The sequence below is a fragment of the Erpetoichthys calabaricus genome, chromosome 8, assembly GCF_900747795.2.
Source record: "Erpetoichthys calabaricus chromosome 8, fErpCal1.3, whole genome shotgun sequence".
NCBI lineage: Eukaryota > Metazoa > Chordata > Cladistia > Polypteriformes > Polypteridae > Erpetoichthys > Erpetoichthys calabaricus.
This window is the reverse complement of record NC_041401.2, coordinates 172,993,684-173,020,674: the sequence shown is the minus strand read 5'-3', so window position 1 is coordinate 173,020,674 and position 26,991 is coordinate 172,993,684. Positions and strand designations below refer to the sequence as shown.

The 26,991-nt window shown below is 36.2% G+C and overlaps 1 protein-coding gene across 6 annotated transcripts in view; it reads right to left on the bottom strand.

Annotated features, from left to right (window-relative positions):
- The window catches only part of casz1 (castor zinc finger 1), a 601,697-nt gene that overhangs the window by 251,613 nt on the left and 323,093 nt on the right, over nt 1-26,991 (bottom strand). For 5 of the 6 annotated variants that reach the window (XM_051931297.1, XM_051931301.1, XM_051931299.1 and 2 more), the window contains one exon: nt 17,888-17,987. In XM_051931297.1, coding sequence (XP_051787257.1) covers nt 17,888-17,900 — 13 coding nt within the window. In that variant the 5' untranslated portion in view covers nt 17,901-17,987. Of the gene's footprint in view, nt 1-13,563; nt 13,666-17,887; nt 17,988-26,991 lie in introns of all 6 variants that reach the window. The other variant, XM_051931302.1, reaches the window with a different exon arrangement.

Here is a 26,991-nt window from a genome sequence, read left to right as displayed (position 1 = left end):
CTGAAATCCATGCACTGTAATAAATATGCCAATCAAACACCAGCACACAGTTTACATGAGTAGAGTAACAACAACCAATAGCAAACATGTATCATTTAATTATATGCATTGAAAAGAATTCAATGTTTAAGGAAGTAATTGTACATTCTCTGGTGGAGAAGTTTGTTTTTGTGGTGTATGGGGTCCTACAGGTGTGCTGTCTTGTCGAATATGACCCACCATAAATCATCCTCCATAACCTCAAAACACCTTCAGCACACAGGGAAAAATAAGTCTGCTAACTTTGTTTAAGTTCTCTACTGTTCTAAAGTATGCGGTTCACAAGGAACAATACGGTGTTTACTTATGCAAGTATCGTAACTTTGGTGTTACTGCGGTAGGTTGGCACCCTGCCCGGGATTGGTTCCTGCCTTGTGCCCTGTGTTGGCTGGGATTGGCTCCAGCAGACCCCCGTGACCCTGTGTTCGGATTCAGCGGGTTGGAAAATGGATGGATGGATGGAAACAGAACTTTAACGTTTTATATTTTACAGTTACTTACCTTTGCCATTTAACAGTTTTACACTGTAAAATTAACAGTGATTTTTTCGGTGTAACTGTAATGTGTCAGTAAACGGTATGTAGCATATTTTGAAGGTAGAAAAATATTGATTTTACAGAACTTTGCTGTAAAAAATAATAAAATGTATTGTTTAACTCTTAACTCGGAAAAGAAAATCCGAGCACATCACCCCAGTTTTGATGTCACTACACTGGTTACCTGTGTCATTTAGAATTGATTTTAAAATCCTGCTTATGGTCTACAAAGCCTTAAAAAATCTCGCTCCGTCTTATATTTTGGAATGTCTTACATCTTACACTCCAAATCGTAACCTTAGATTTTCAAATGAGTGTCTACTTAGAATTCCAAGAGCTAAACTTAAAAGAAGTGGTGAGGCGGCCTTCTGCTGTTATACACCTAAAATCTGGAGTAGCTGACCAATAGAAATTTGCCAGGCTAATACAGTGGAGCACTTTAAAACACTGCTGAAAACTCATTATTTTAACATGGCTTTCTCATAGCTTCATCTTAGTTAAATCCAGATGCTTTGTATATTCAATTAATTATCATTATTATTCATGGTGGCTCCAAAATCCGTACTAACCCCTACTTTCTCTTCTGTTCTTTTTCCGGTTTTCTGTGATGTCCCTACATTGATGGATTAAAGACCCCATTCTTCCATATGAACCCTGAATACAATGAGGTCTGATCATTGATGTTAGGTAGAATGCCTAGAGGAGGCTGAGTGGTCTCATGGCCTTGGAACCCCTGCAGATTTTATTTTTTTCTCTAGCCATCTGGAGTTTTTTTTTTGTTTTTTCTGTCCTCCCTGGCCATCGGACCTTACTTTTATTCTATGTTAATTAGTGTTAATTAGTGTTCCCTAATTTTAATTATTTATTTTGTCTTATTTCTCTTTCTTCATCATGTAAAGCACTTTGAGCTACATTGTTTGCATGAAAATGTGCTATATAAGTAAATGTTGTTGTTGTTGTTTAAGATATACAGAACATAAGGTAACATTCCTTTTTTCAGAAAAGGTATTTTACTTTCACCATTTACAGCATTTTTACTATAAAATTTACTGACATTTTTTACAGTGTGGTTATCTGGAGGAGCAGTGGTCTTAGTTCATGGTCATCCCTGATTTCAGACCTCAACATCTCATTGTGTTAAATATATGACGTTATCAAGAAGAGCCCGATTGTATTATTTTGATGGTTCATGGTCATTGGCAAGAATAAACATTTCAAATCAAGCAGTTTGAGAGTTTTGTTCAAAACGTTCACTTTGGCTTCGTCAACAGTGGTATGCAACCTTTAAGGCGAATTAGGCATTCACCTAAGGCAGGGGGGACCAACCGCACGGGTTAGCTGTCAAACATTCGGTTGGCGCACTAATAAGCTTGGCCTATGGGTGCAAAATAACCAAACACTGGCACTGGGTACAGCACTTGTAATGCTACAAGTGCTACTCCAGTCTGCCCAATCTGCCATTCAGTCTTAATGCCCTCCTTCAAAAAAAAAAAAAAAAAAGTGCTAAAATATTTAAACTCCATTATTAACTGAGAGAGAACAGTTTGCTCTTTTCTGGGAGACTATAAAAATGTGACGAGAAAATGCCAACTGCTGTCTCCACCATGACAAGCTACAGTATGTAGGAGATCTCTTCAGTGTGTGCCACAGAATACAGTAAGAGGATGTTAAAGGTATAAATATTAGCAAAAACCAAACTGAATACTTGCCAAAATAGACTTGGGCCCTTAATATTCTATCGGTCTTTTTATTATTCCTAGCATGTTCATCCACTGAATTTATTACCATAAACTACAAAAGAAAAGGATGCACGTTGGACAGGATGCCAACATATTGTAAATTACAATAATACAAAGAAATTTACAGTCGCTAAAAATAGAACAAGATGAACATCTAATTGAGACTAATCATATCATATCATGCATAGGTAAAATAATGCTCAGCAAACAGTTGACTATATTGTGCCTAAGGTGCAATTAAGCATGGCTTGTTGACATACCTTCTCATATCTTCACATTTTTTGCGTGTAAAAAGTTATTTAAGCATTGTACTAATCTGACAACCTTACTATGACCTTGTAAGAGAACCTGAGTGTCTGTAACACAAAAGTGACGTTTCCATTTGAAAGAGGTCATCGAAAAACAGACGCAAAATGGCTGGCAGCATAAGGAAAATAGACAAATCCAGTTTCGCCACCATTCAGTAGTTTGGCTGATGGAGCGTAGCAGTGCCCTCAGTAAATGTGCCTCAGACAGATGCTAACACGGACTTCACTGGGCATCAAATTGTTGTTTCTTGAAAGAGAGAATTACCTGACTGAGCAGATTTTTAGAGAGTTGCATTGATGAGGAGAATACGAGTTGTACAAATAAAAGAAATTAGCAGCACTAGGTACAGCACCAATGCAGTAGTTATCAATAAGCACCTCATAACCATAACCTCTGAACCTCCTCTCTCGTGTGTGATTAATAATTTCCACCTCCCAGACTCTGGGGAATCCCAGACAATGACTGCACAGCAATACCTGCAACTTCCATTCAAGCAGACCCTGCCAATTCTGGGGCTTCCTTCTGGCAACACTGAACTACTCTTTGAGTAATAGCCACTTCAGCTGCATATTGCCGACAGCCAGAACCAAGTCATAAAACAATGCAGAGTTAGGCTCACTGCTTATATTTCAATCCAACAGCTTGCTTTGCCAAGATGCTAATAATATAGATGTGCTATTCATGTCAGAATTAACAATCTGTTATTTAAATGAAGCTTGTTAACCACAACAGAGCAGCCAAGCTTATTTTCACCTTTCAGAAATACATTTAGATTATGAGTCTAACAGTAAAGTCTCTAAAATTCAGATTCAGGTTCCAAAACAGTTACCTCTGGGTTTTTTCTGGATCGTTACTTCAATTTTACCATCTTAATATAAAATTTTAAAATATATTATAGTATAATCATTCTAATCTAGTGTGCCAGCATATAAATGTAGCTTCAGTTCAGCTCTTCTTCCATTCATCTACCTTCAAGCCTGTTTAATTCAGTTCAGGGTTAAGGGTGAATTGATTTAGATTTTGTTATTACTTTCTTTATTCAAACAGTATTATTACTTTACCCAAAACAGTTTATATAAGGTGTTATGAGTTTTACAACAAAGAATATGTTTTTTTTAGAAACAAAGTGAATCTTAGTGTTTTCATATTTTCGCCACACGTTTCTTTATACAGCATGTGTGCATAGTTTTAAAATATCACGTCATTGTCAGGTAAGAAAAGACAATATCAGCAATTTATTGTTCCAAAGCTCACTTAAATCATTTTTCAAAACAAATCCTGATTAAATTTTTCTTTCAAAAAGAAGCCCACAAAATGAGGAATATATAAATCCTCAACATCTGTCTGTCTATTCTCAGTTTGCTTGGAGGAAAGTGACATTGTTCTAGTCGGCGTCTTTATGCGGTCCTTCCAGTGCCATCTGGTTTATTCTTCTTCATTAGAAAAAGCTCTTGAACGCAGTGGACAACATTACAGTTTCTCCTGCCTTTATTCTAGTTTGAGTTGTACATTAGCTAGTTAACCTGCCGTACTTATTTGAGAAATGGACACATTTAAACACTTCTGAAATTTCTAAAGACTTTATATTAAAAGTAGATTAATGTATGCATTTAGCAAATCATTTTTAACAAACCCTTAAAAAAGAATGAATGGAATTCAACAACACCATATAATGATGAGACAGCACTCAACAACATCATAAAGCTTCAACTGACTTAAATATTTAGCCTCCCATTACAGAAAATGGCTATGATGTTAAATTATATGACATGAAAAATAAGCATTTTCCAGTAGTATCTCCTCATCGACAAATTCAAACCACAAACGCTTTGTCCGTTTTCTCTGTAATGAATACTACACAAGTAGATTAAAATCTTAAGTCTGTTCTGGCCATTTTATATGAAACACACTAAAAGATACATGTGAAGAAGACTTTTTTGGGTTGAACACATTAATGTCATTATTAGGACATAACATAGGTTTTCCATGTTTGTTAAGTCCTTTCTCTGTGGCCTACTGCAGTGATACAACTTGTTTACTGAATTAAGCTTATCTTTCAAGAAATTCTTATAAAATCACAGAAAAAAACAAGAAATTACTACCTATTAAATCATCCATGGTTGTGAATAAGTATGACAAAAACAGTGCTCAAGTCGAAGTAACACCTCATGTGTTAACTTCAAGCAGGGGACAACACAACAACATGACACCTGGCGCCGCTTCTGAAGTCCGTAAGGGAAGGTCCCACTAGGGTACAAACACTGACTGGCAGAACTTTAGGCTACAAGTTCTACAGTCCAAGGGCAGTTCTTCATATTATTTTATAAGATATCACATACCTTCAGCATTCTGACTTACCAATAACGGGACCACTGAATCACCCGTATGCCTTTGGCAACTGCTTGTAAAACAGTGGATTCTGATGGAACAAATTCAAACCCTTAGTAAATATCATTATATTTTTAAAACTGTTCACCAGGAGTAGTAATTTAAGTGGCACTTTTTAAAAGCTTTTGAATGTCAGCCAGCATAAACATTATTGACAAATTACTTGCCAAGGTCACTTGGACCCCCTCCAGGGCTTTATTTTCTCCAGGAGTTTTTGCTTTCCTCTCCTCTGTCGTCAATTAGCCATTTCACAATTATATTATTAATGGATGTATACTGCATTTGTGTTAATCATACTGAAATAACAGCAACATTTATTTATATAGCACATTTTCATACAAACAATGTAGCTCAAAGTGCTTAAGAAGAAAGAGCTTTCTTTAACTGTGTTCAAATATGCAGATGATGTACAGTTTAATTATTTCTGTCATTGCACTGTAGTATGAAACTTGTGTAAGTACTGTGCTCCTGTACTCAGTGAACAGTGCAATATAAAGTACAGAAAAATTAAGTTGAACTGAAATAATACGACAAGATTACAAGTTATATAAAATGACTTTCAGTAGTCTGGTCAGTATGTCTGCGCCCTTAATCACCCTGTAACAAATGAAGTAATTTTAATTATTATTTTTGATTTTTGTACTTAGACAATTTAGATAAAAGAACTTGTTAGTCTTCAAAGTAATTCAAAATAAGACTACTTACTTCACAAACAGTTAGGACCACTTTATCTGTGGACTTATCTATGAAAATCACTAAGACTCCCTTTCTTATTGATAACTTGTAATACCAGGTGGCTGCCAGTGCTGCAGATTGTGCTCACTTGTTACATACCCTTGCATGTAAAGGTTATAAAATCATATTAAGTTCTGAAAAAAAAATTATTTAATACAAAGATGTTTGAAGAATCTTTAAATAGTAAGTATCTATCTATCTATCTATCTATCTATCTATCTATCTATCTATCTATCTATCTATCTATCTATCTATCTATCTATCTATCTATCTATCTATCTATCTATCTATCTATCTATCTATCTATCTATCTATCTATCTATCTATCACACCATAGGAAGGAAATCATCTCAATGATATGAACTGGTTTGTCAACCTCAAACCCAGGTTATCTGTTCTGATGGACATTGTCTGTCATTCTTTTAAGAAACACTTATTGTTCATTAAAACAGCACACAGCTTGAACCTCCATATATGGTTATATATACATTCAGTGTGTATATATATATATATATATATATATACTGTATATATATCTATCTATATATACTGTATATCGTGTTACACACGTGCACATGGGAGTCAGCAACAAGGTCTAGTTGTTGTTGAAGCACAGCACGGGACTGATTATGTGCACTAATGCCTTCTCTCATTCCTTCCAGGGGCTCTTAAGAGTTTCACTTCCTGTTTTCAGCATAAAGACTGCCCTACGATGATGTCACTTCCCCCCTGATGACCCACCTCTTCCTCCCTCTTCACTATATAATCTCGATGATCCCCCTGGTCTGCAGTCTGATATATGACTCGGTTCGAAGAGGTTGCTCTTGTTCCTAACCAAGTATTTTGCCTTGCAGCTAAGAATAACAATATATGGAGTGGATCCCCTAAACCCTTTATCTTGTTCCTTTTGTATTATTACTAAATATATATATATAAAGTTACACGCGTGCACATAGGGGACAGTTTAAGGGCTCAGATAATTATAATCTTCCCCCAGAAAGCCAAAGGGCACTGTTGACTAATGACTGTTCTCTTGGCAACCATGACACCTCTGATGCCACTTCCGGTTTCCACTGGCCTGGACCCGCCTCTTCCACCAAAGAACCTTTTTTACCAGAAGCAATGGCATCTTAGTCTGCTTTGGAGACTTGCATTGTTACGAGGTTTCTTTTCTTTTTAAAGTTTTTACCCACATTTACTTTGAATATACAGGGTTAGCCTTCAAGGTGCACCAAAGATCTTTAATCTCTTTGTGTCTTTTTGTTACTGTATATATACAGTGTATATATATATATATATATATATATATATATATATATATATATATACACTGTACATGTGCTTTCTCAATTTTTTTATTTTTAATAAATTTGCAAAAACCTCAAGTAAACTTTTTTCACATTGTCATTATGGGGTGTTGTGTGTAGAATTCTGAGGAAAATATGAATTTAATCCATTTTGGAATAAGGCTGTAACATAACAAAATGTGGAAAAAGTGATGTGCTGTGAATACTTTCCGGATGCACTGTATATATATATATATATATATATAATATATATATACTATATATATATATATATATATATAATATATATATTGTGGGATATGGCCAGCCTGTCACCCTGGCCAAGGACCCCCAGGCCGCCAGATGGAGCTGTCCTGCTGCATGGAAGTGCCCCGAATACCAGCAGGGAATCATGGACGATGGAGTTTTTCTTTTACAGCCCTGCTGGATATCACAGGGGCCAACAGATGACGCTGCAGGGAGGCCCAGAGAGGAGTTTGTGCCCTATAACCCGGAAGTTCGTCGTAGGCAATTTCCTGGTTGAAGAAAAGGACTTTTTATCTGACCTGGAAGTGATAAGAAATCACATGGACTGTAGGATGGGAAACGCTTCCGGGTCAGGGAATATAAAAGGACTATGGGAAATCCCAGACGTCGAGCTGAGCTGGGTGGAAGGGTGGCAACGCGTCTGGGAGTGGAGGATTGGTTATTGTTTATTGATTATTGTGATTTATTATTGAGTACTGTGGAGAGGAGGGTGCTTTGTGCACTTATTTATAATAATAAATATTATATTTGGACTTTTACCTGGTGTCTGACGTCTAGTCTGAGGGTTCAAGGGGTCACGGAGACCTTAATCTTTCACAATATATAATATATTTATACAGGGTGAGTCAAAATTATGTTAACATTTGAATGGAGGAAACAATTTATTCACTAAACATGCTTCACATGTGCAGGATGATTTACAGGAATGTCTTAACCTGTTTGCCATAAGTTTCAACCATATGTGGCACATAAATTGTCCACAGAATTGTATATAAGTATATACATAGCAGTACCATTAGTTTTAACAAAATTTTGACTCGCCCTGTATACACTGTAAATTCATATATATTTTCAAGGGTAACATTGGTGTTTTTGTGTACATATGTATTAGGGCTGTCAAACAGTTAAAATTTTTAACTGCCATCTACATCATGTTTAACCGCAGTAGTTCAGCAATGTCCAGCTGTCACCTGTGAATGTGACTTCTGTTCCACGTGTTAGTTGCTCACACCATGAAGACTTGTGTCTTGATACGTGACACAGGCGTCCCATGTGAAGGTAATGTGTAAGAATTGTCAGACTTCACTAAATGACGTCTCTCAGGTTTATTCTTCAATTATTTTTAGAGGGCTGCAGTCTAAAGTTATTTATTTGGCATTAAGCAGCGATAGTTAATGCTTTAGATTTTGTTTAATTCATGGACACAAGTAGTTTGAGTTGTACATTCATGGACTGTAGTCTGACATAGGCTCTATTTAACAATGGCATCATGCATGTTATCTGCACCAAGTTTACAACTATTGACAGTTTTGTCCTTTGCACTGTCTGGAAGAATTTTAAATCAAAAGGAATCATCATAAATTTCATCTTTCTCAGCCAACTTTAAGTCAAGGCGCTCAAAAATGCTGTACCATCTAGTCAGGGCCCTCAGTAATATAAAGAGCTTGGACTTTGCTTATCGCTAACAGTAATCATATTGTATAATTTTGAATGATATCAAATCAAATGCTTAACTACATCAGATTTTTGACACACGTGTGACTAAATGTCATATGATATCTCTAGGTTGTTATTTCCACCTTTTTTCATAACGTAACACCTCTACAAATTGAAATATTATAAAGTCTTACTATTTTTTTACGGTCTTAAATTGTTAAGTACTGAACCCTTATATGGTACTACTAAAAGTGAGATTTCTTAACTCCCACTGCTCCCCCTAGTATTGCATTTCAGGATTTTAACAAGTGATAAGAAAGAGTTTTTTGTGTAATTCTGCATATCTTTAGTTTTCTTATGTACATCAAATGCTTTTTTAATTATTTTTTAAAGCAAGGGCAGTAGCATGGTTTGATAAGGAATAAAAATTAGAAAGCCTAAATTTCCATATTTTTAATTTACAAAAATTATGCAGTTACATATGAATCCAGATCAAAAGAAGTAGAAAAATAACTCATTACATATGACTTCAGGTGAAAAAAAAGGAAATAACTCAAAGTCAGTTGTGAAGGCTGAGTGTCGTTATGTTTTATAAGGTCATTATTTGTCAGTGTCGGGTTCCAGTTTTGATCGTTTTAAGCACAGTTCTCTGTCAACTTATTGGCAACTCTCTCTGAGATTACAGCTTTCTGCTGTTGACTAGTATTATATAACACTGTATTGGTTGACATACCTTTTTAATATTGCATGGAGGTTAGGGACAGTGCCACTAGATTGGCAAACTGGGGTGGTGGTGAACATCTATAAGAAAGGGGACCAGAGGAGGTGTCCCAACTTTAAGTGCATCACACTCTTCAGCCTCCCTGTAAAGGCCTACTATATACCAGGGATCTTGAAAGGATGATTTGGCTGTTGCCTGAGCCTCAGATTCAGAAGGAACAGTGCAGATTTCATCCCAGATATGGAACACTGGACCAGCATTTTACCCTCACAACGATTCTGGAGGGTTCATGGGAGTGTGGCCAACAAGTCTACATGTGCTTTGTACACATGGAAAAGTCTCTGGTGGTCTAAAGTTGGAGGGTGCTTAGGGAAAATTGGGTACTGAGCCAGTTGTTATGGGCTTTTCAGCAAATGCATAGTCATAGTGAAGGCTTGGTTCACATTACCAGCAGAAAGTCAGACTTTTTCCCGCTGGGTGTGGAAATCTGTCAGAGATGCCCTCTATCACCATTTCTGTTCACAATTTTTACGGACAGAATTTCTAGCTGCTGCCAAGGAGGGAAAGGTGTTGAGTTTTGTGTCCTCAAAGTCATCTTGTTGAGAATGATGTGGTTCTTCATCAGGCTGTGACCTTAGACATGCATTGGGATGACTTCCAGCTGAGTGTGAAGCAGCCATAATGAGGATCAGCATCTCCAAATCCAACGACATGGTTCTCAGCCAGAAAACGATGGAGTGCCTTCTCTGGGTTGAGCATAGCTTACTGCCTCAAGAGAATTCGTTTAAGTATGACACAATCTTGTTCAATAGTCAGGGGACAAGGAAATGGAGATTGACAGTCAGATCAAAACAGTGTCTGCAGTCATGTGGATGTAGTACTGGTCAGTTGTGGCGAAGAGGGAGCTGAGGCAAAGACAAAGTTCTTAATTTAGTGGTCGATCTACATTCCTACCCTCACAAACTGGTCACGAACTGTGGTAAGTGGCAGAAAGAACAAGAACGCAGGTGCAAGCAGCAGAAATGAGTTTCCTTCACAGGGTGTCTGGGATCAGCTTTAGAGATAGGGTGAGAAGTGCAGTCATTTAGAAAGACCTCAAAGTAGAACTGCTGCTCCTCTATATCAAAAGGAGCCAGTAGAGAGGGTTTGGGCATCTTGTCAGGATGCCTCTTGAATGTCTCCCTGGCGAGGTGTTTCAGGCCTGTATAACCTGGAGGAAACCTCGAGGCAGACCCAGGACTCGCTGAATAGATTATATCTCTCAACTGGCCTGGGAATGCTTCGGTATAACCCTGGAAGAGTTGAAGAAAGTGAAAGGGGAAAATGGATGCCTGGGCATCTTTGCTTAGACTGCTGACCTCATGACCTTGACTTGGATAAGTGGCAGAAACTGGATGGATGGATGGATGGATGGGGTGAAGTATCCCTGTCTTGTAATTCAACTTGGGCAAAAGCACCAGCTAAATATAGAATAATAATAAAAAATGATATGTCAATACATGTCATTGATGTACCATATATACTGGAATATAAGCCGAGTTTTTCAGCACCCAAAATGTGCTGAAAACGTCACCCAAGGCTTATACTCAAGTCAGGTCCCGCTGATCCCCGCTAACCCGACAGAAAGCTGGAGTGTACAGTACGTGTTCAGAGATGAACGTCTCTGAACACGTACAAATCAGGTCATGACCAAAAAGTTTGCCAAACTTTTGCATCTGTTCATGACCACACACTCGGTATACGAACAAGCCAGTTTCCCTTTCGGTTTATGCATGCCGATGAATTCTGTACGCAATGTACGGTAATTTTATTGGTATTTATTTTGATTATGGAAACTTACCAGTAGCTGTTGCATTTCCCACCCTAGGCTTATACTCGAGTCAATAAGATTTTCCAGTTTTTCTAGGTAAAATTAGGTACCTCGGCTTATATTCGGGTCGGCTTATACTCGAGTATATACGGTATTATAAATCAGTCAAAATAGATTTAGTGATAATGTTTTTATTTTCACTTCTTTTATTTTCATTTATTTATTTATACAGCACTTTTCAAGTGATACACACAAAGTGCTTTACAGTGACAAAACAAAAAGGCATAAAAAAGAGCACCTTAGAAGAAGGACTTTTAATCCACTAGAATTCTTGGAGTCAAGTACTTGTAGATTCCTCACTGTCTCCAACTAGACAGTGTTCAGAAGTGATTAAGAACAAGAACAGAATGTTGGGTAAAAACGTGGGCCGTGTTCATTGCAATTAAGCATGGGGTGATCTCTCACCATGCACAATGGATTTGCAGGACCCCATCTGGAAAAATGCAAACAGTTATGGAAAGCTCTGAGTGAAGAAATGAAGGAACTGAATCCTTGTAGCAGAAGCAAATCAAGAATAGGTAACTGAATAACAGAAATGCTTAAAACTATGAAGGGAGTTAGTAGGTTAGACGCCAGCTTTTAAATACTAAATTGGATTCTCAGCAAAAACAATGGGACACAGTTGGAAGGTGATTAAGGGCAACTAAATTTAAGTACATTAAGAAATGTGTTTAAAAATTGGGCAGAAGAGAAGAGTATCGCTATTTTACAAACTAACAAAACAAGTTAATATTGTAAAGTTGGCTAAACATTGCAACTTATATTTATCTCTTTTAATTAAAAAGTAATGTTTAATGATAATATTACTAATAAATATAAGCAAATGTAATAACAGCAGTATTGCCAAGTAGTTTTCTCATTTGGTTGCTTTCTGGTGCCATGATAAATAATAGTATATTAAAATTCATAACTCCAATTTATTTAAAAGAAAATATAAATCAGGTCACCTGATGTACTCCTTATGCATGTTCAGTCATCCTCCCATGCTTAAGGGCAATACAAATTTGCTTTTTTTAAATTTTGTAAGCATTCAAATAAACTCTGAACATCATGTAGAGCTTTTGAAATATCACATAGAGTAAGTCGGAAATGGCTGTATCTAGTGGATGTCTGTCTAATTGTAAGTGGAAAACTAAACATTTTACAAATCCCAATGATTAATTCAAAATAATAAGACAAAATATTGAGAGTACTGAAACACCTTTCTAAAATGTATTGCATGTTGGCTCAGAGGTTAGCACAGCTGCCACGTACATCCAACATGTGTGGAGTTAACATTTTTCTCTGTATTGCTCTGGAAACTTTTGATTTCCTCCTACATCCTCAAAGACATGTGGTAGGTTGACTGTAAATTCTGACTTGTCCCAGTGTGTGTGCGTGTGTGTGTACGAGTGCGCTCTGCATGAACTGTGTCCTTCCCATGGCTGGTTCCTACCTAACTGCCAGGATTGCCTGGAACCACAACTTGGATTAATGACATTTGAAAATGTTGTGTTACATTCTAAAATGCTTATAATATTTTTGCACAGTTGGTATCTTTATTGTGGCAGTAAGTTATAAAATTCCTTGGACAAAGATTTCTATTAGAAGTCTGTAATGAATGAAAATTATCTATTAGTATGAGGTGTCTGTTTAACTCTGCGGCTTTCTTCTACACTCAGTCCTCATTTGCTGTATGATTTAACTGTCTAGCCTCATTATGTAGTCACTCTCACTATATCTGAATGCAGGAAAAGGAGCCAAAGCTGGTACAGAATGAAATAAACATCTAATAATTAAATATGCAAACAGCTGTTTAACCACGTAAAAGGTAGAAAAAGGTTAAAAGGAGTCAATGGAGGCTAAAGAGACAGCAGGTCTACTGATGACAGAAAGAGCAGCAAGGGACTCTGCTCAGGCCTTCTGGAAACCACATCAAACAAGCCATGGATGGCAGCCAAGACGAAAAGAAACCAACTGTTGCTGGGAGGGCGATACTTATTTCCACCAGGGAACTTTGCCTGGAAAACTGAACTTCTGAAGAAAGAACACACACACACACACACACACCAACGAACGCACACACACACACACACACTCACACACACACACACACACAAAATCCTTAAAGCAAAATAAGCATAAGGTTTCTTCTAAAATGAAAGCAAATGTTTAGATATTAACCCAACTGATGGGATTACTAGAAAGCAAATAGAAACGTCTGGTAATGATATTCTCGGGAGTTTGCCTCTCATACCTTACCGTGTATCTTTCTCTTGCTTTGTCACCTGAACAGGCAAATCCTCTTTTTATGATATAATCAGCACCTCCATATGGCAAAATGACAGTGGTGCAAACACTAAAGGAAGAAATATACTACAGCAATTCTCAGCAAATAATTATTTTTTTTAATATATGAACTTATAAAGGTTAAAACATTCTTATGTATTAACTGTATAAATCAGATTTGTATTGTTTATATAACATTACACTTGTATTAATTTATATATATTTTGTCTAACTCTAAAGAATTAAAGGCACCAAAAATCAGCAAAACCGTAGCAAACAGAATAACACACAATCAATAGGTTTGCTTTAGCTTCCATAATCTATTTTCAATAGGATGCTACTTACATAAAATCTCAAATTATCTTATTTCTTTGTCATTAAAACTATAAAATGCAAAACAATTGCTTATTTCTACATACAGTACAAATGTATGGAATGAAAATTTTAACCTGTCCCTCTATTATATAAAAAAATCTAGATACAAGACAAGACTTTTTCAGAAAGGTGAGACGAGACATTTTCAGAGAGATAATTTGAAATCCCGCGAGACGAGACTTTGTGCCAAGAGATGAATTGAAAACCTAACAGGTCCAAGCGGGGGTGAAAATAAAAGACAAATTGTAGAAGAAGAAAAGACAAAGAGTAGAAGACAAAGTTGAACGTCGTAAAGAGGTTGAAAAACGTTGCCGCAATACAGCAGAGCAGGTTAGAGATTATGCAAGCACTAAAATTCGAAAGTCTCAAAAAAACTGATAGTAAAGATCGCATTAGCGCAAACTAACTACGGAAATTATTACTCAGTGAAATAACGGAACAGAGAAAAGAGATTGAATATATGGACTTAGGTGATATGACAGAAGTATGAAGATATTGTTCGTCTTTAAAGTTTAAATCTTGTAGATCGTCTAATTCGTGTTGCCATCAGGGAAAAGTAATGTTTCTTCCCAATGAAGAGGTGAGAAATAAAACATTTGTTATTTGGTGAAAGTGAAATCCACAAACATCCATCCATCCATTTTCCAACCCGCTGAATCCGAACACAGGGTCACGGGGGTCTGCTGGAGCCAATCCCAGCCAACACAGGGCACAAGGCAGGAACCAATCGAAGGGCAGGGTGCCAACCCACCGCAGAATCCACAAACACTACAGGCAAAATATCTGAATCTACAATAATCTGTTTTCGCTCGCATCAATCATTCATTCAAAACATAAATAATAAGCTATAAGAATCTATGGTCTCAGAACAATTAAAGCTACTATAAGTTTAATTTCAAAGAAACCACAAATCGGTCAGGTTTACATTTATGTTCATGGAGAAGCGATGCAACATACAAATGAAAGAGTTAAACAATTTCAAGTATAAGAAATTCTACAGCCAATAATGGATACAAATCCATACATCCAAAGGTTTCACACTTTACACAAAATTTATCTGAAAAACACGGACAAAGAAGTTTTCTTGGATTTCTATATGAATCCGAAAGATCACACTCGCATATATAATAAACCAACATGTGACGAATTATCAGAGATAATTTCACAGACGGAGATATCAAAAACAGAGATGATATTCATGTTTATCAAGAAACACAGCACGATTCGTCACAAGCGGCAGATCTTGGAAATGACTAGCATGTATGGCCTGCATGGGGGTTGGCGAGCGAAGCAAACAGGGGATAGAGCCCCCTAGTAATGCCATAAATTTGAATGGCACAAGGCCTGCAAGTCTTCCACAATAAATAAAAGTCCAGAAATCTCCATATTTAAAATCAACACACAGTTCATGACTTGTCTAGTGACTGCAACAGATGCAAGGCATCCAGCTCGGTCTTCCATAGGCTACTAGCTTTATCAATATGTTCAGATATCAACTTCAATTTCATCCAAACTTAGCCCTTAATTCAGACATAAGTCTGTAAATCAGATGTCGAAATAGTCTGAAATTATATTCTTGATACTTTTTAAATATGTTACTGACACAGTTTATTACTGTAAGCAGTGCAGTTCTCCAAAATATGAATTGTCCAAGCAGTAGGACCAAACCTAAAACAAATATTTTGGAAGTTAACAGATTACTAAGAACATTATATATTTGTTATTTACAGTATTATATATTACTGATCAGCCATAGTGTAAGTAAAATGACCAGAAGGTCACAATGTATGTACATAGTGAGAGATAGCTATAGACTGAATCAGTTCTGCATTCTGCACTGGGGTAGTTTCTACCTACCTCTCTTGAAGTGCTCAGATGTCTCATGTGTATCATCTTTAAAAGATCTGAAATTTAGTCTCAAACAGAGGAGACTGCATGGGGACCTAAATCCAGGCATTTGAAATCCTCAAAGACATTGAAAGAGTAGATCCAGCAACATTCTTTTCAGCTTGAGAATGAATCACATACTCGAGGACAGCCATAAAAATTAACAGGAAGTGCATTTAGGACTGAAGCTAGGAAGTACTTCTTTACACAAAGAGTTATGGGAGTGTGGGAGAAACTACAGAGACTGAGAAACCTGGACCACCTTTAAGAAGAACCTGGATGAGATATTGGGCCATCTTAGCTATTAGCTAAAGAAATGGGATTGATGGGCTGAATGGTCTCCTCTCGTTAGTCAAACTTCTTATGTTCAATGACTCCATTTAACTCGTTCAGGGCTGATGTTGACTTTTGTTGAAATTCAGGGGTTTAAGACAATAATGGGCTGTAAACTGGGACAAAACTCGCCTTTATGTTTTAGTTCGACTCTCTTTGGTTGAAGGAAAGTTGCATAGCTTTGTTGATTTGACCTCGATTCCCTGGGCATGCATGAGTAGTGAATAGCAAACAGCTTCTAAAATGGTATTGACATCTGGTGAGACTAAAGCAAATGTGCAAAGCAAAATATTATCGCTGAATCGGACTCTGACTTATCGGACTCTGAGTTTGATGCAAGTAATCTGGAGATGGAAATCGAAAACGAAAGTGGCTGATGGTGGTGCTGAACAGGTTCGTGTAGCTGATACGCCTAGAGCAGCGTTTGCCTAGGAGGACCACCACTTATGATGACAAGAGGTACAAACCATATTGCATCACACTGCGTTTGCCACCGCCGCCCACCTGATGTGTGAAGACAAAGAGGTAGCCGGCCTGCCATGCATTCCTGCTGGCCATTGAGCTGCAACTGCACATCCACTGCTGCCAGGGATGCCAAACAGGTGCCAATAGCAGTCGATTTATGTGTGAAACCAGTGCATTGTGTGCTTTTCATAAAAAACTTGAGTTTTTTTGGAAAAAATATTCAGCCCTCAAAGAGTTAAGGTAACCCAGACCTAGGACATATAAGAGGCCAATCCTACAGGGTTAGGAAGCTACTTTCCAAAAAGTCACTCACTGGTTGTAGCAAGTAGGCCAAGAAAATACCATATCTGAAAAAGACAGGAAGAATAAATTGATTTTGGGGTAAACAAGCATAAGACCATTTATTTGTTAGTGAGGGATCCTCGTACTTAGAAGGGCTTTAAGGTGTGTGCTGCTTTTCCTTTCATTTAAATAGAAGGATAGTAAAAATGATTATGCCAGGTTTGATGGAAGCTTAATTCTATTTTTAAGGAATCTTCTAAGTAACTTACAGACATGTAATTAATTAGCTTTCTTTCTAGTATACTGTATATGTTGAATAGTATAGTATCTACAAATGTTTGCTATATACAAAGGCAAAAAGAATAAATAATAGTAAATCAATGACAAATAATACTCAGGCATTCACAAGTATGTGAGCAAACGCCTGAACCTATAAATCATGGCAAAGGAAGCTTCAACAGGGTCTGGTTTTGGGAAAAGGAATAATGCAGAAGACAAGAAAAAAAACCCATAACACCAGAGTAAGTAACCCAAATAATCCACTTGTGTCTTATACAGTAAATTAACAATACTTTGTGTTTCTGTGGCTGTGATAATTCAAAGACTGCTAAAGATTTCAAATTAAAATTGTACTCCTATGTTCAGAAAAAAAAACTCTGGGCAATGTAATATGAACCAGGAGCAAAATGGCATAACCAAAGATAGCCAAAGTTCTCTAGATGATGCCAATGAAGAATCGTTAGTGATAAGAAGATATAATGCTTTTCAAAGGTTGTTTAGTTAGACAGGATGAGTTCACATCTGTCTAGCTGAAGATAAATATCAGTACAACTACCAGACGTAATATGTTTTTAAAAGCACCTAAGCTATATTTGCTATAATTAATAATGACAGATAATGAGTATATGACATCTTATGGTTACAGCTTGTTTGTATCTTGACATAATTACCTAGATTCTCCATTTCGGGGTTTTTCCTGCTTTGTGCTCAATGCTGCCAGGATGAGCTCTTTCAGGATGTAACTAACAATCATCCAATCTTCACCCAGTTCTAAAATTAGATAAACTTAAGTTCAGGTGACAAATAATATATAACATATTTTGCATTTTTCTGCAAAAAAATAAGACAACATGTAGCCATATGTAAAAAAGTATGCAAATTTTGCTACTTCCATATCAGTAAAGAAAGCATTAAGAGTCGGGATGATTATGAAGTGAAGCCGCCTCTTTAACAAAACAGAACCTTAGATTAGTCAACCTGGATAATTTGGATTCGCAGCATGATATGTAATGTAATGATTTATAGGATACACTAGATCTCTCACGTTATTGTAGCTCGATTTAGGAGCATTAGACAAGGGATGCATGGATGGAGATTTACCTATTAGTCCTTATATCAAAAACAGTACATTTGTATCATAAAACAAAACAACAAATACCAAATAAGAATATATTTAAATGCAGAAAAATAATTAATTTCATATTAGGTTACCTTCACATAATTACTTTTTATTATATGAAAATCAATGTGGATTTATTATGTCGATAAAAGAGAAAAATCAGCAAAGAGAACCAATCTAAACTGTCACGGTTTTAACAGATTTAAATCAGCTGGACTTACGCTAGAAACATAAATGAGCTGCTCACTTTCTTACAGGCGTTTTGAGCAGATATTAAATGTCTCCAAAACACAAATGCTCCACTATTTTGACAAGCTTAATAATAAAAACAACAAACTCTTGTAATATTGATATTGAAACAATGATGACAAATGGAAAAGCAGCTGAAAAAAAAAAATTAAAGACGCAATTCCAAGTTAAATTCAGGACCACCCTTTAATTACAGTAGATATAAACCGGAGGAACACATACAGTACTTCTCCAATGGATAATTGCATGCGAGAAATAAAGGATAATGTTTATACTTGCTGTTTGAACAAACCATTGAAATAACTTTCAAATAATGTTGTACTCGTTCATTTTGATAAAGAAGCCTGCCTTTAATAACAACAACTGATTTTTTTTTTTTATTTACTTCTCACCTCATGACTAAATGAAATATTTTATTTGTTAATGCAATGTCAGGTACTACTGCTGGTTTACAATAGGAAGAGTTTTTTATATTTATTTAAGTACAGTAATGGATAAATAAAAATTCATGTCGATTTTAAACTTGCCCAGTTGACATCATTCTAGACTTCCCTTTTACAGAATCCCTACAGAATCGCTGGATCCTGTGCCTATCTAAAGAAAAAAAAGGCAACATTACCACTGACAATGACCACATGAAACAAAAGCAGAAATGTATAACAGTTAACATTTCTAAACTGGAATTTGAAACAGGACCTCACTAAAACTGCCAAAACTTTTTCCACTTTCAGAGTGCTGAAATCTTTTCAGCTTTATTGCAGACGTATCAGTAGTCTGAAAGACAGATGTTATATCACAGGACTCTTTAAGTCAGTGGCATTCCTGATAAAGCCATTGCATTTCTTTTCACTTAGGGGTAAAGTGTCACCTTAATGCAATGCCATAAAAATAGCTTCTCTGATTATATAAATTCCAAGTCAAAAAAGTGGCCATCTACAGAATAAACATGGTTAGTGGCTAAAGAAAATTTGCAAAATGTTGGTGTTTTAAACGTTACGATTATCAATCTCCATGCTCCCCTTCTTGTTTGAAAGTGCACTGCCTGGTCTAATATACTGTACATTGGTATTTTTGTATACAAATAAAGAAGTCCCTAACCCTAACCTTATTAATACTTAAAATCTAACTCTATAATTATGAAGAGTGTGTAATCTTGTAATGTAGACGACCCTGCACTTAATTACATAATAATTTCAGTCTAAAATAAAGATTTTCATTTGAAGCGGAAAAACTGCACTGCTAGTGCCAAAAGTGGAGGAAAACACGACAACTTAAAATCTGTCAGAAATGACTTGTGTCTACATTGTGTAACAGCAACATAAAGATCAAACTGGGAATATCCTCAAAATATAAAACTAGACACCTGCTTCTCCTCTCCACACTGCTTCTGCTCTGAAGGGAAATTAACCCTATGAAACTAAATGCGTACTTTTCAACTGAGAGTTTAGTACATTTAAAGAGAAACGCATCCACTATTCACAAGGAATGTCCTGGGGATAAAGCATTAATATATTTTAAAGTACACATGAGAGAGCGCTATACTTGCAAAGATGAGCTTTTTGAAAAGAACTGATATTAAATTTAGTAGGATTGAACTTCACTGACCTCTAGATAATAAAATTAAATGTCTCTTTGATAAATTGTGACAGAGGTGTTAACACATACTGTACTGACAGTCCCCAACAGTTTCAAAGCTTAAAAGGCATTAAGTCTCCTAATCTGATTTCATTTTCAGGAACTTTTTAAAGCCATCATGGTTCAGTATGTGCCATTGTTCCTTAAGTTAAAGATGTAGGAGCATTTGTTTGCAGTATCCTAAACTGGGAATAATATATTCAGTAGGTGCGTTTGTTTTGTGAGTACGACTCCTCTCATTGTTTTATTTTTTCTCATTTAAAGGATATACTTTTCAAGTATACAGCAGCTGAAATGATTGCAGTAAATGAGCTTATTGTGTCTGTGCGTCTCTGCATATACAGCAGGGATTTAAAAGTTCTGTTTCTTTCTTCAGACTCAAACAGTCACATTGACTTGTCAATAAATTTCTTGTTCACTTGCTTTCCAGCTGGAGATTCATTACCTAATATGGGGACGTCTGCTTTCTGGGTTATTTCGAGTGTGTGTGATAATACTCCCCTCTCTCTCGCTCTCTCTCTCTCTCTGTCTCTCGGACTCTCTCTCCCCGGACCCCGGGTCCTGCAAATACTGACAGAGAAGCCTGATGTGAAACCTGCCACCACGCAGACTGCACTGACACGAACCAGCTTATCTAAACTCTGAGCCGTAGCTAACATTCAGCCGTAATGCTAAAGGCAAGCACGATCCTGTTTGTTTTGTTTTGCTCTTCTGTCTACCAAAACTCTATTACATTTTTTTTCTCTTTTTCATTGTCCAAAATATATCATTTTTTCATGCTTTTTTCACCCTCCAGTGAAATGATCTTTTGTTTTGTTTATAATTTTACTGTGTGGAGAGGTGATTAGCTTATTTCAGTATTTATTTTAAACACATGCTCTCGTGAAGGCCACACAGTAGATACCCCTTTATGTCTTGTTAGTTTACTTTGAAGAAGGTTGAGGTAAGAGTCCTTTAACATTTGTATGAGGTTAGTCCTATACAGATGAGAAATATAATACTTTACAAAGGGGAAAAATATGGGCCTAACAAAAAAAAAAATAACTGCAAGCTATCAAATTAAGTATAAATAGTATTTGAATATTACACATTGAGTAATGTCTATAAACACTTGTAAAAACCTTCATCCCCAATCATAAAAATACATGGCTGGAAGTCATACACAACAAGCAGAATGTATAATGCAATACTGCCTATGTAAACTATACCAGGTATGCACAAATTCAAAGATAACAGAGAAATAAAATAAAATGTGACGTTAATGTTGGGATGAAAACACATTTTTGTAAGGTATATCCAAAATATATTTATAAAAATATTTGTACTGATATAACTTATAAACTTAAATTAAGAAATATTATAAGACTGCGGTGGGCTAGCACACTGCCCGGGATCGGTTCCTGCCTTGAGCCCTGTGTTGGCTGGGATTGGCTCCAGCAGACCCCCGTGACCCTGTAGTTAGGATATAGCGGGTTGGATAATGGATGGATGGAATATTATAAGACTCGTAACTCTTTGGAAGATTCTAAATGTACTTAAGCATACAAAATTGTGAATTTCCCCTTGGGATTAATAAAGTATCTATCTATCTATCCATCTATCTATCTATCTATCTATCTATCTAAATTGTATTTATCCACAAAAACTGTACATTTTTAAGGTACATATCACACCATTATATTGTAAGATTATTCCAAATTGGTTAAAAAACCAATTGAAAATGTTATCTTTATGCAACTGAAAAAAACTAGTAACAAATTTCATCTGATATCCTAATCCCCACATGTCTTTTAAAATGATTTGCTTCATTGCAACAGTACACAGTGACCTTATTTTATACACTAAATTATTTACTCCTCCATCTATCCATCCTTCTAGATTTTCCATCCATTCCTCCATCTGTTTACTTATCCAGATTAATCCAATTTTAGACTAGCAGGGAAATAAAGCCTCTCCAGCAAAAAGTACAGGCCACTTTTACTCTTTGAAGGAAAAAAAACGCACTAAATTAACAATTGCTCACTGCATTTGGAGTTTACAAAATATCAGTATTAACTTCTGCAGGAAATTTATAGAACATAATATTTGCAAGTTTGCTGGATTGTCTTATGACCAGTGATTTTGGGTTTTCAAGAGCAGGGGTCTCCAACTCCAGCTGCAGGTTTTCATTTTCCAACCCTTTTCTTAATTAGTGACCCAATTTTGCTGCTAATTAACTCTTTTGCTTTAATTTTAATTGATGCACATCTTAAGACTCAGGCCCCTTAATTATTTATTTTTTCCTTAATTGGCAACCGAACAATATTAAGACACAAAATGTGCCAACACTTAAACGATAACCTGCATCCATCACACAATAACTGAAAACAAAGAAAGGTGAAGGCCTCAGTAATGTTGATCTGCTCCAGTCCACAAAACTTTTTGACAGCCAGCTCTCTTAAAAAAGAAAATCTACAGTTTTGGAAATGTCTGCCATGGCAGAATGAGCGCCATGGAATTAAATAATGGCTTTAATTAGCAACGAGAATTGGCTTCAAATGAAGAAACTGCATGAAATGAAGTTGGTTGGAGTTTGAGGCCCCAACTCAGTTGGTCATCTGTTGGCTCACTTCACATCAAATTTATGTTTAGGTGCCGTTTAAAGAAAAAGAATCAATTCAGCGGTCAGAATCTCAAGAAAAGTCAATTAAAATAAAGGGAAATAGTTAATTAGCAGCAAAACCTGGTCACTAATTAAGAAAAGAGTTAGAATGAAAACTTGCAGCCAGAGTAGAGTTGGAGACCCCTGTTCTAGAGTATATTCATTCATACAAATACATATTTGAATGTACTATAAATCTGCAGTTTAATTCATGTAGTTCACAAACTTGGTGATATTATTTAGCAAATTAAAAAAATAAATAATAGGAATAAATCTCTATATAAAACATCATAAAATAGATTATTGAAACTAAAAAAAAGAAACAAAACAATGAAAAGTCACCTTTATATAAAGTCCTAAAATCAGAATTACTCTTAGAATAACTTCCAAGAAACAAAATCGGTGTGCACTGATTTCTTTCAAATGCTTGAACCAAACAGAGGGTATGAACATATCTGACTAAATCACTTTACTAAGGAAATCCTTCGTTACCATCATCATTTCCATTCCGCTTTTCCTAGTAACGGTTGCAGTGGCAAGGCACTAAGATGGAATAACCAGTCCACTGTGTCCTCAGCAACTTTTTCCAGTTTCTACTGGGGAATTCCCAGATGTCCCCAGAGGTATAATCCGTCCAGAGTGTCCTGGCTGATCCACTTGGTTTTCTCCTGTTGGTACATATTCCATGGACACTGCCAGGGGGCACTCTAACTCTATGCCCAAGCCATATCAACTGCTTCATTTCAATTTGGAAAAGCAGTGGTTCTGCTCGGAGGCCCTCTCACATTGACCGTGTAGTCTGCTGATTTTTGTCTGGCTTACTTCGTTCCACATCTTCCCCCTCCTGCCATCACAAAATTGCGCAGGTTAGATTAATTGATGTCTCTGAATCGGCCCAGCAGGAGAGCGTCTGGGAGAGCAGATGAATGACACCTGAAATGGACCGGTGTCCCATGCAGGGTTGGTTTCATCCAGTATCAGAATACACTCTGGCCCACCGTGACAACGAACTGGATTATTGGGTTTGACACTAGATAGATGGGTGGGTGTACGGTCATTCTATCCACTTCCTGTTATAAGAATAGATTATGGGGCCTGCGAATCATGAAATAAACTAAACAAGTTTAAGAATCCATACTGTATGACGTCATTGTCTGTCAATGTTTACAATTTTTAAAAAGTGAAATTTTATTCATAAAGACAAAATTACAAAAAGAAAACAGACTGAAGTAAAATTAAGTTCAGGTTCACTGTGCAAGGTAAGATGTTTTACAAATAAAAACAACCTTTCTTGAGAAATTCTGATTTATTCATTTTACTATCAACCTTTTACTCTTCACTTGCCATGAAATAATTTTTTAGTTTAATAATCTGTACATGTAAGCTATGACCTGAATAAAATTCCTCATTATTACAACTTCAAAAAAACAATCTTGGCATTTACATAAGGAGAGCATAAGAACTTTGACAAACGAGAGGGGACCATTCAGTTCATCAAGCCCGTTTGTTTAGCTAATAGCTAAGCTGTCCCAAAAATTTAGTGCAACATAGCTTTACATTTTCCAGTTTTTCAGTTAAAATGCAAATTTTATGACACTGTCCACTGCCCTCGAAAATTCACAGAAAAATTCAGGAAAGTCATGCCAACAGCAACTGCAAAATAAGACACACGGCCAAATTAAAGAAGAAGGAGGCGAGTAGCCAGAAAATGAAAAAAAGGACTACTAAAATAAAACTTCCATTTCACAGCTGTCAACCCTAAATCATCCAAAAGAGATCAGTAACAAGTGGTCACAAACCAGTTTGAACTAGAAAATGTTTGGAGAGACAAAAAGAAGAAATTGAAATGTGTCACACAAGGGTAATGTTAGGCTGTTTAAACAAACAGAATATGAGAGACTTACTAGTGACCTTCCACTTCAAAATGAAAACGCAGCTGTTTCTTCATTCCTCTGAGAATTACAAATTTAATTCAGTGAATAATACTTCTCTGTCATACTTGTATCCAATAAAAAGAAAACATACAAATGATGCCAGAACAGATAGATAGATAGATAGATAGATAGATAGATAGATAGATAGATAGATAGATAGATAGATAGATAGATAGATAGATAGATAGATAGATAGATGTGAAAGGCACTATATAATAGATAGATAGATAGATAGATAGATAGATAGATAGATAGATAGATAGATGTGAAAGGCACTATATAATAGATAGATAGATAGATAGATAGATAGATAGATAGATAGATAGATAGATAGATAGATAGATAGATAGATAGATAGATAGATAGATAGATAGATAGATAGATAGATAGATAGATGTGAAAGGCACTATAGAATAGATAGATAGATAGATAGATAGATAGATAGATAGATAGATAGATAGATAGATAGATAGATAGATGTGAAAGGCACTATATAATATAGATAGAACTTTATTTTTATTCAGCTCACTAATCCTTTCCAATAACAATAACAGTGCACTTTTGACTCATTTTCAGAAAAGGCACAATAGTTTATTTGGGTGATTATTTTATATACGTAAGACTGTTCTAAAACAAATTACAACATGTCAGTCACATTCTGATTTTGGGGTAACACCAAACAGAAGCCCCATATTTCGCTCCAGAGGTGTAAACAGAATTATAACTAAAGAGCTGTGTTATTTAAACACCCATAAACTTTCTAAATGCAGATGCTTAACAGGCCAGACTAAAACGGGCTACTGTAGCAACATGCACTGCTCTAAGTGGTAATTTTCACAAAGTCACAAGCTAATATCAAAGATTTTGCAAGACTTACTTCAAAGGGCCTGCCAGACAGAGGCCAGATTTCTAACGAGCTTTTAAATGTAGTTGTGTTTGGCAGCGATGAAAACTGATAAAATAAATCTTGACTGCTCTGTACAGAGAACAATACGCAGATATTGAGGCTTAAAGGGCTTAAGCAGACTATTTTTTATGTGATTAAATATTACTGAACGCTAAAAATCGTAAAATACATTTGTAATAAATGCACTTTCTCACTCTTTGTGTACTTTTTTATTGTTGCCTTCTCTTGCCAATATATAATTGAGCACTTTGTTTAGTAAAGCAGAGTTTTGTGTTTTGTTCTTCGTATTCACATGTGTTCTCATTACACAGCAGAGACAGGGATCAGCACCATTAACTGTGGTCATCGACTGACAGTTACAACTTTGAGATATTCCTTCTCTACCAGAATGTGGAAAGGCCAAAGAGTGGAAAACAAAAACAACACTTGCATGTAAAAGGTGAACAAAATCCTAAAGGTTGCTCACAATGGCACAGCCAAGTGAGCACACTTTCATTTATTTTGGTGAATCTCTAAAAATGTAACACACATTTTCAATGAATTCTCTCTTTCAGGTCTCAAAAGTGGTAGTAACAGAAATGCTGAAAACATAACTCAGTTCTTTCTTACAAATCTAAAGAGTTATGAGTTCTTTGGAAATATGTGCTCTTTGCTTATGAAGTCCTTGAAATGATTAATAACAATCACATCAAGAACAATGTATTTCTTGTATAGCCTAAAATCACACAAAGAATGCCTCATTGTGCTTTAACCGGAACTGTTCTTTGACAGCTACCCACCCTTGACTCCCTAAAAAGACAAGAAAAAACTCAATAAAAATGTTGTTGGGAAAAAAGGAAGAAATCTTGGGAAAGGCAATTTGGAGAAAGACAGAGAGAGACAGAGAGAGAGAGAGAGAGAGAGAGAGAGAGAGAGAGAGAGAGAGAGAGAGAGAGAGAGAGAGAGAGACCCCCTTCCAGGCAGGTTGGGTGTAAAATGTGTGTCAAAAATTGGGTCTGTTTTTTTGACAGCAGCCAACCCTTGACTCCCTAAGAAGACAGGAAAAAGCTGCAAAAAAAACCTTACTGGTAAAAAAAAATGGAACAAATTTTGGGAAAGGCAATTCAGAGAGAGAGACCCCATCCAGGAAGATTAGGCATACAATGGGTGTCAAAAAATAAGCTAAATACAACACATAAAACAGAACAAAAGTCACCCTCTTCACAGATCTAGATGGCCAATCTATAAAGGCTATCTCAAATTTTGACAATTTTAGAAACCTGTGAACATTAAACAAGTAAACTGTAGAC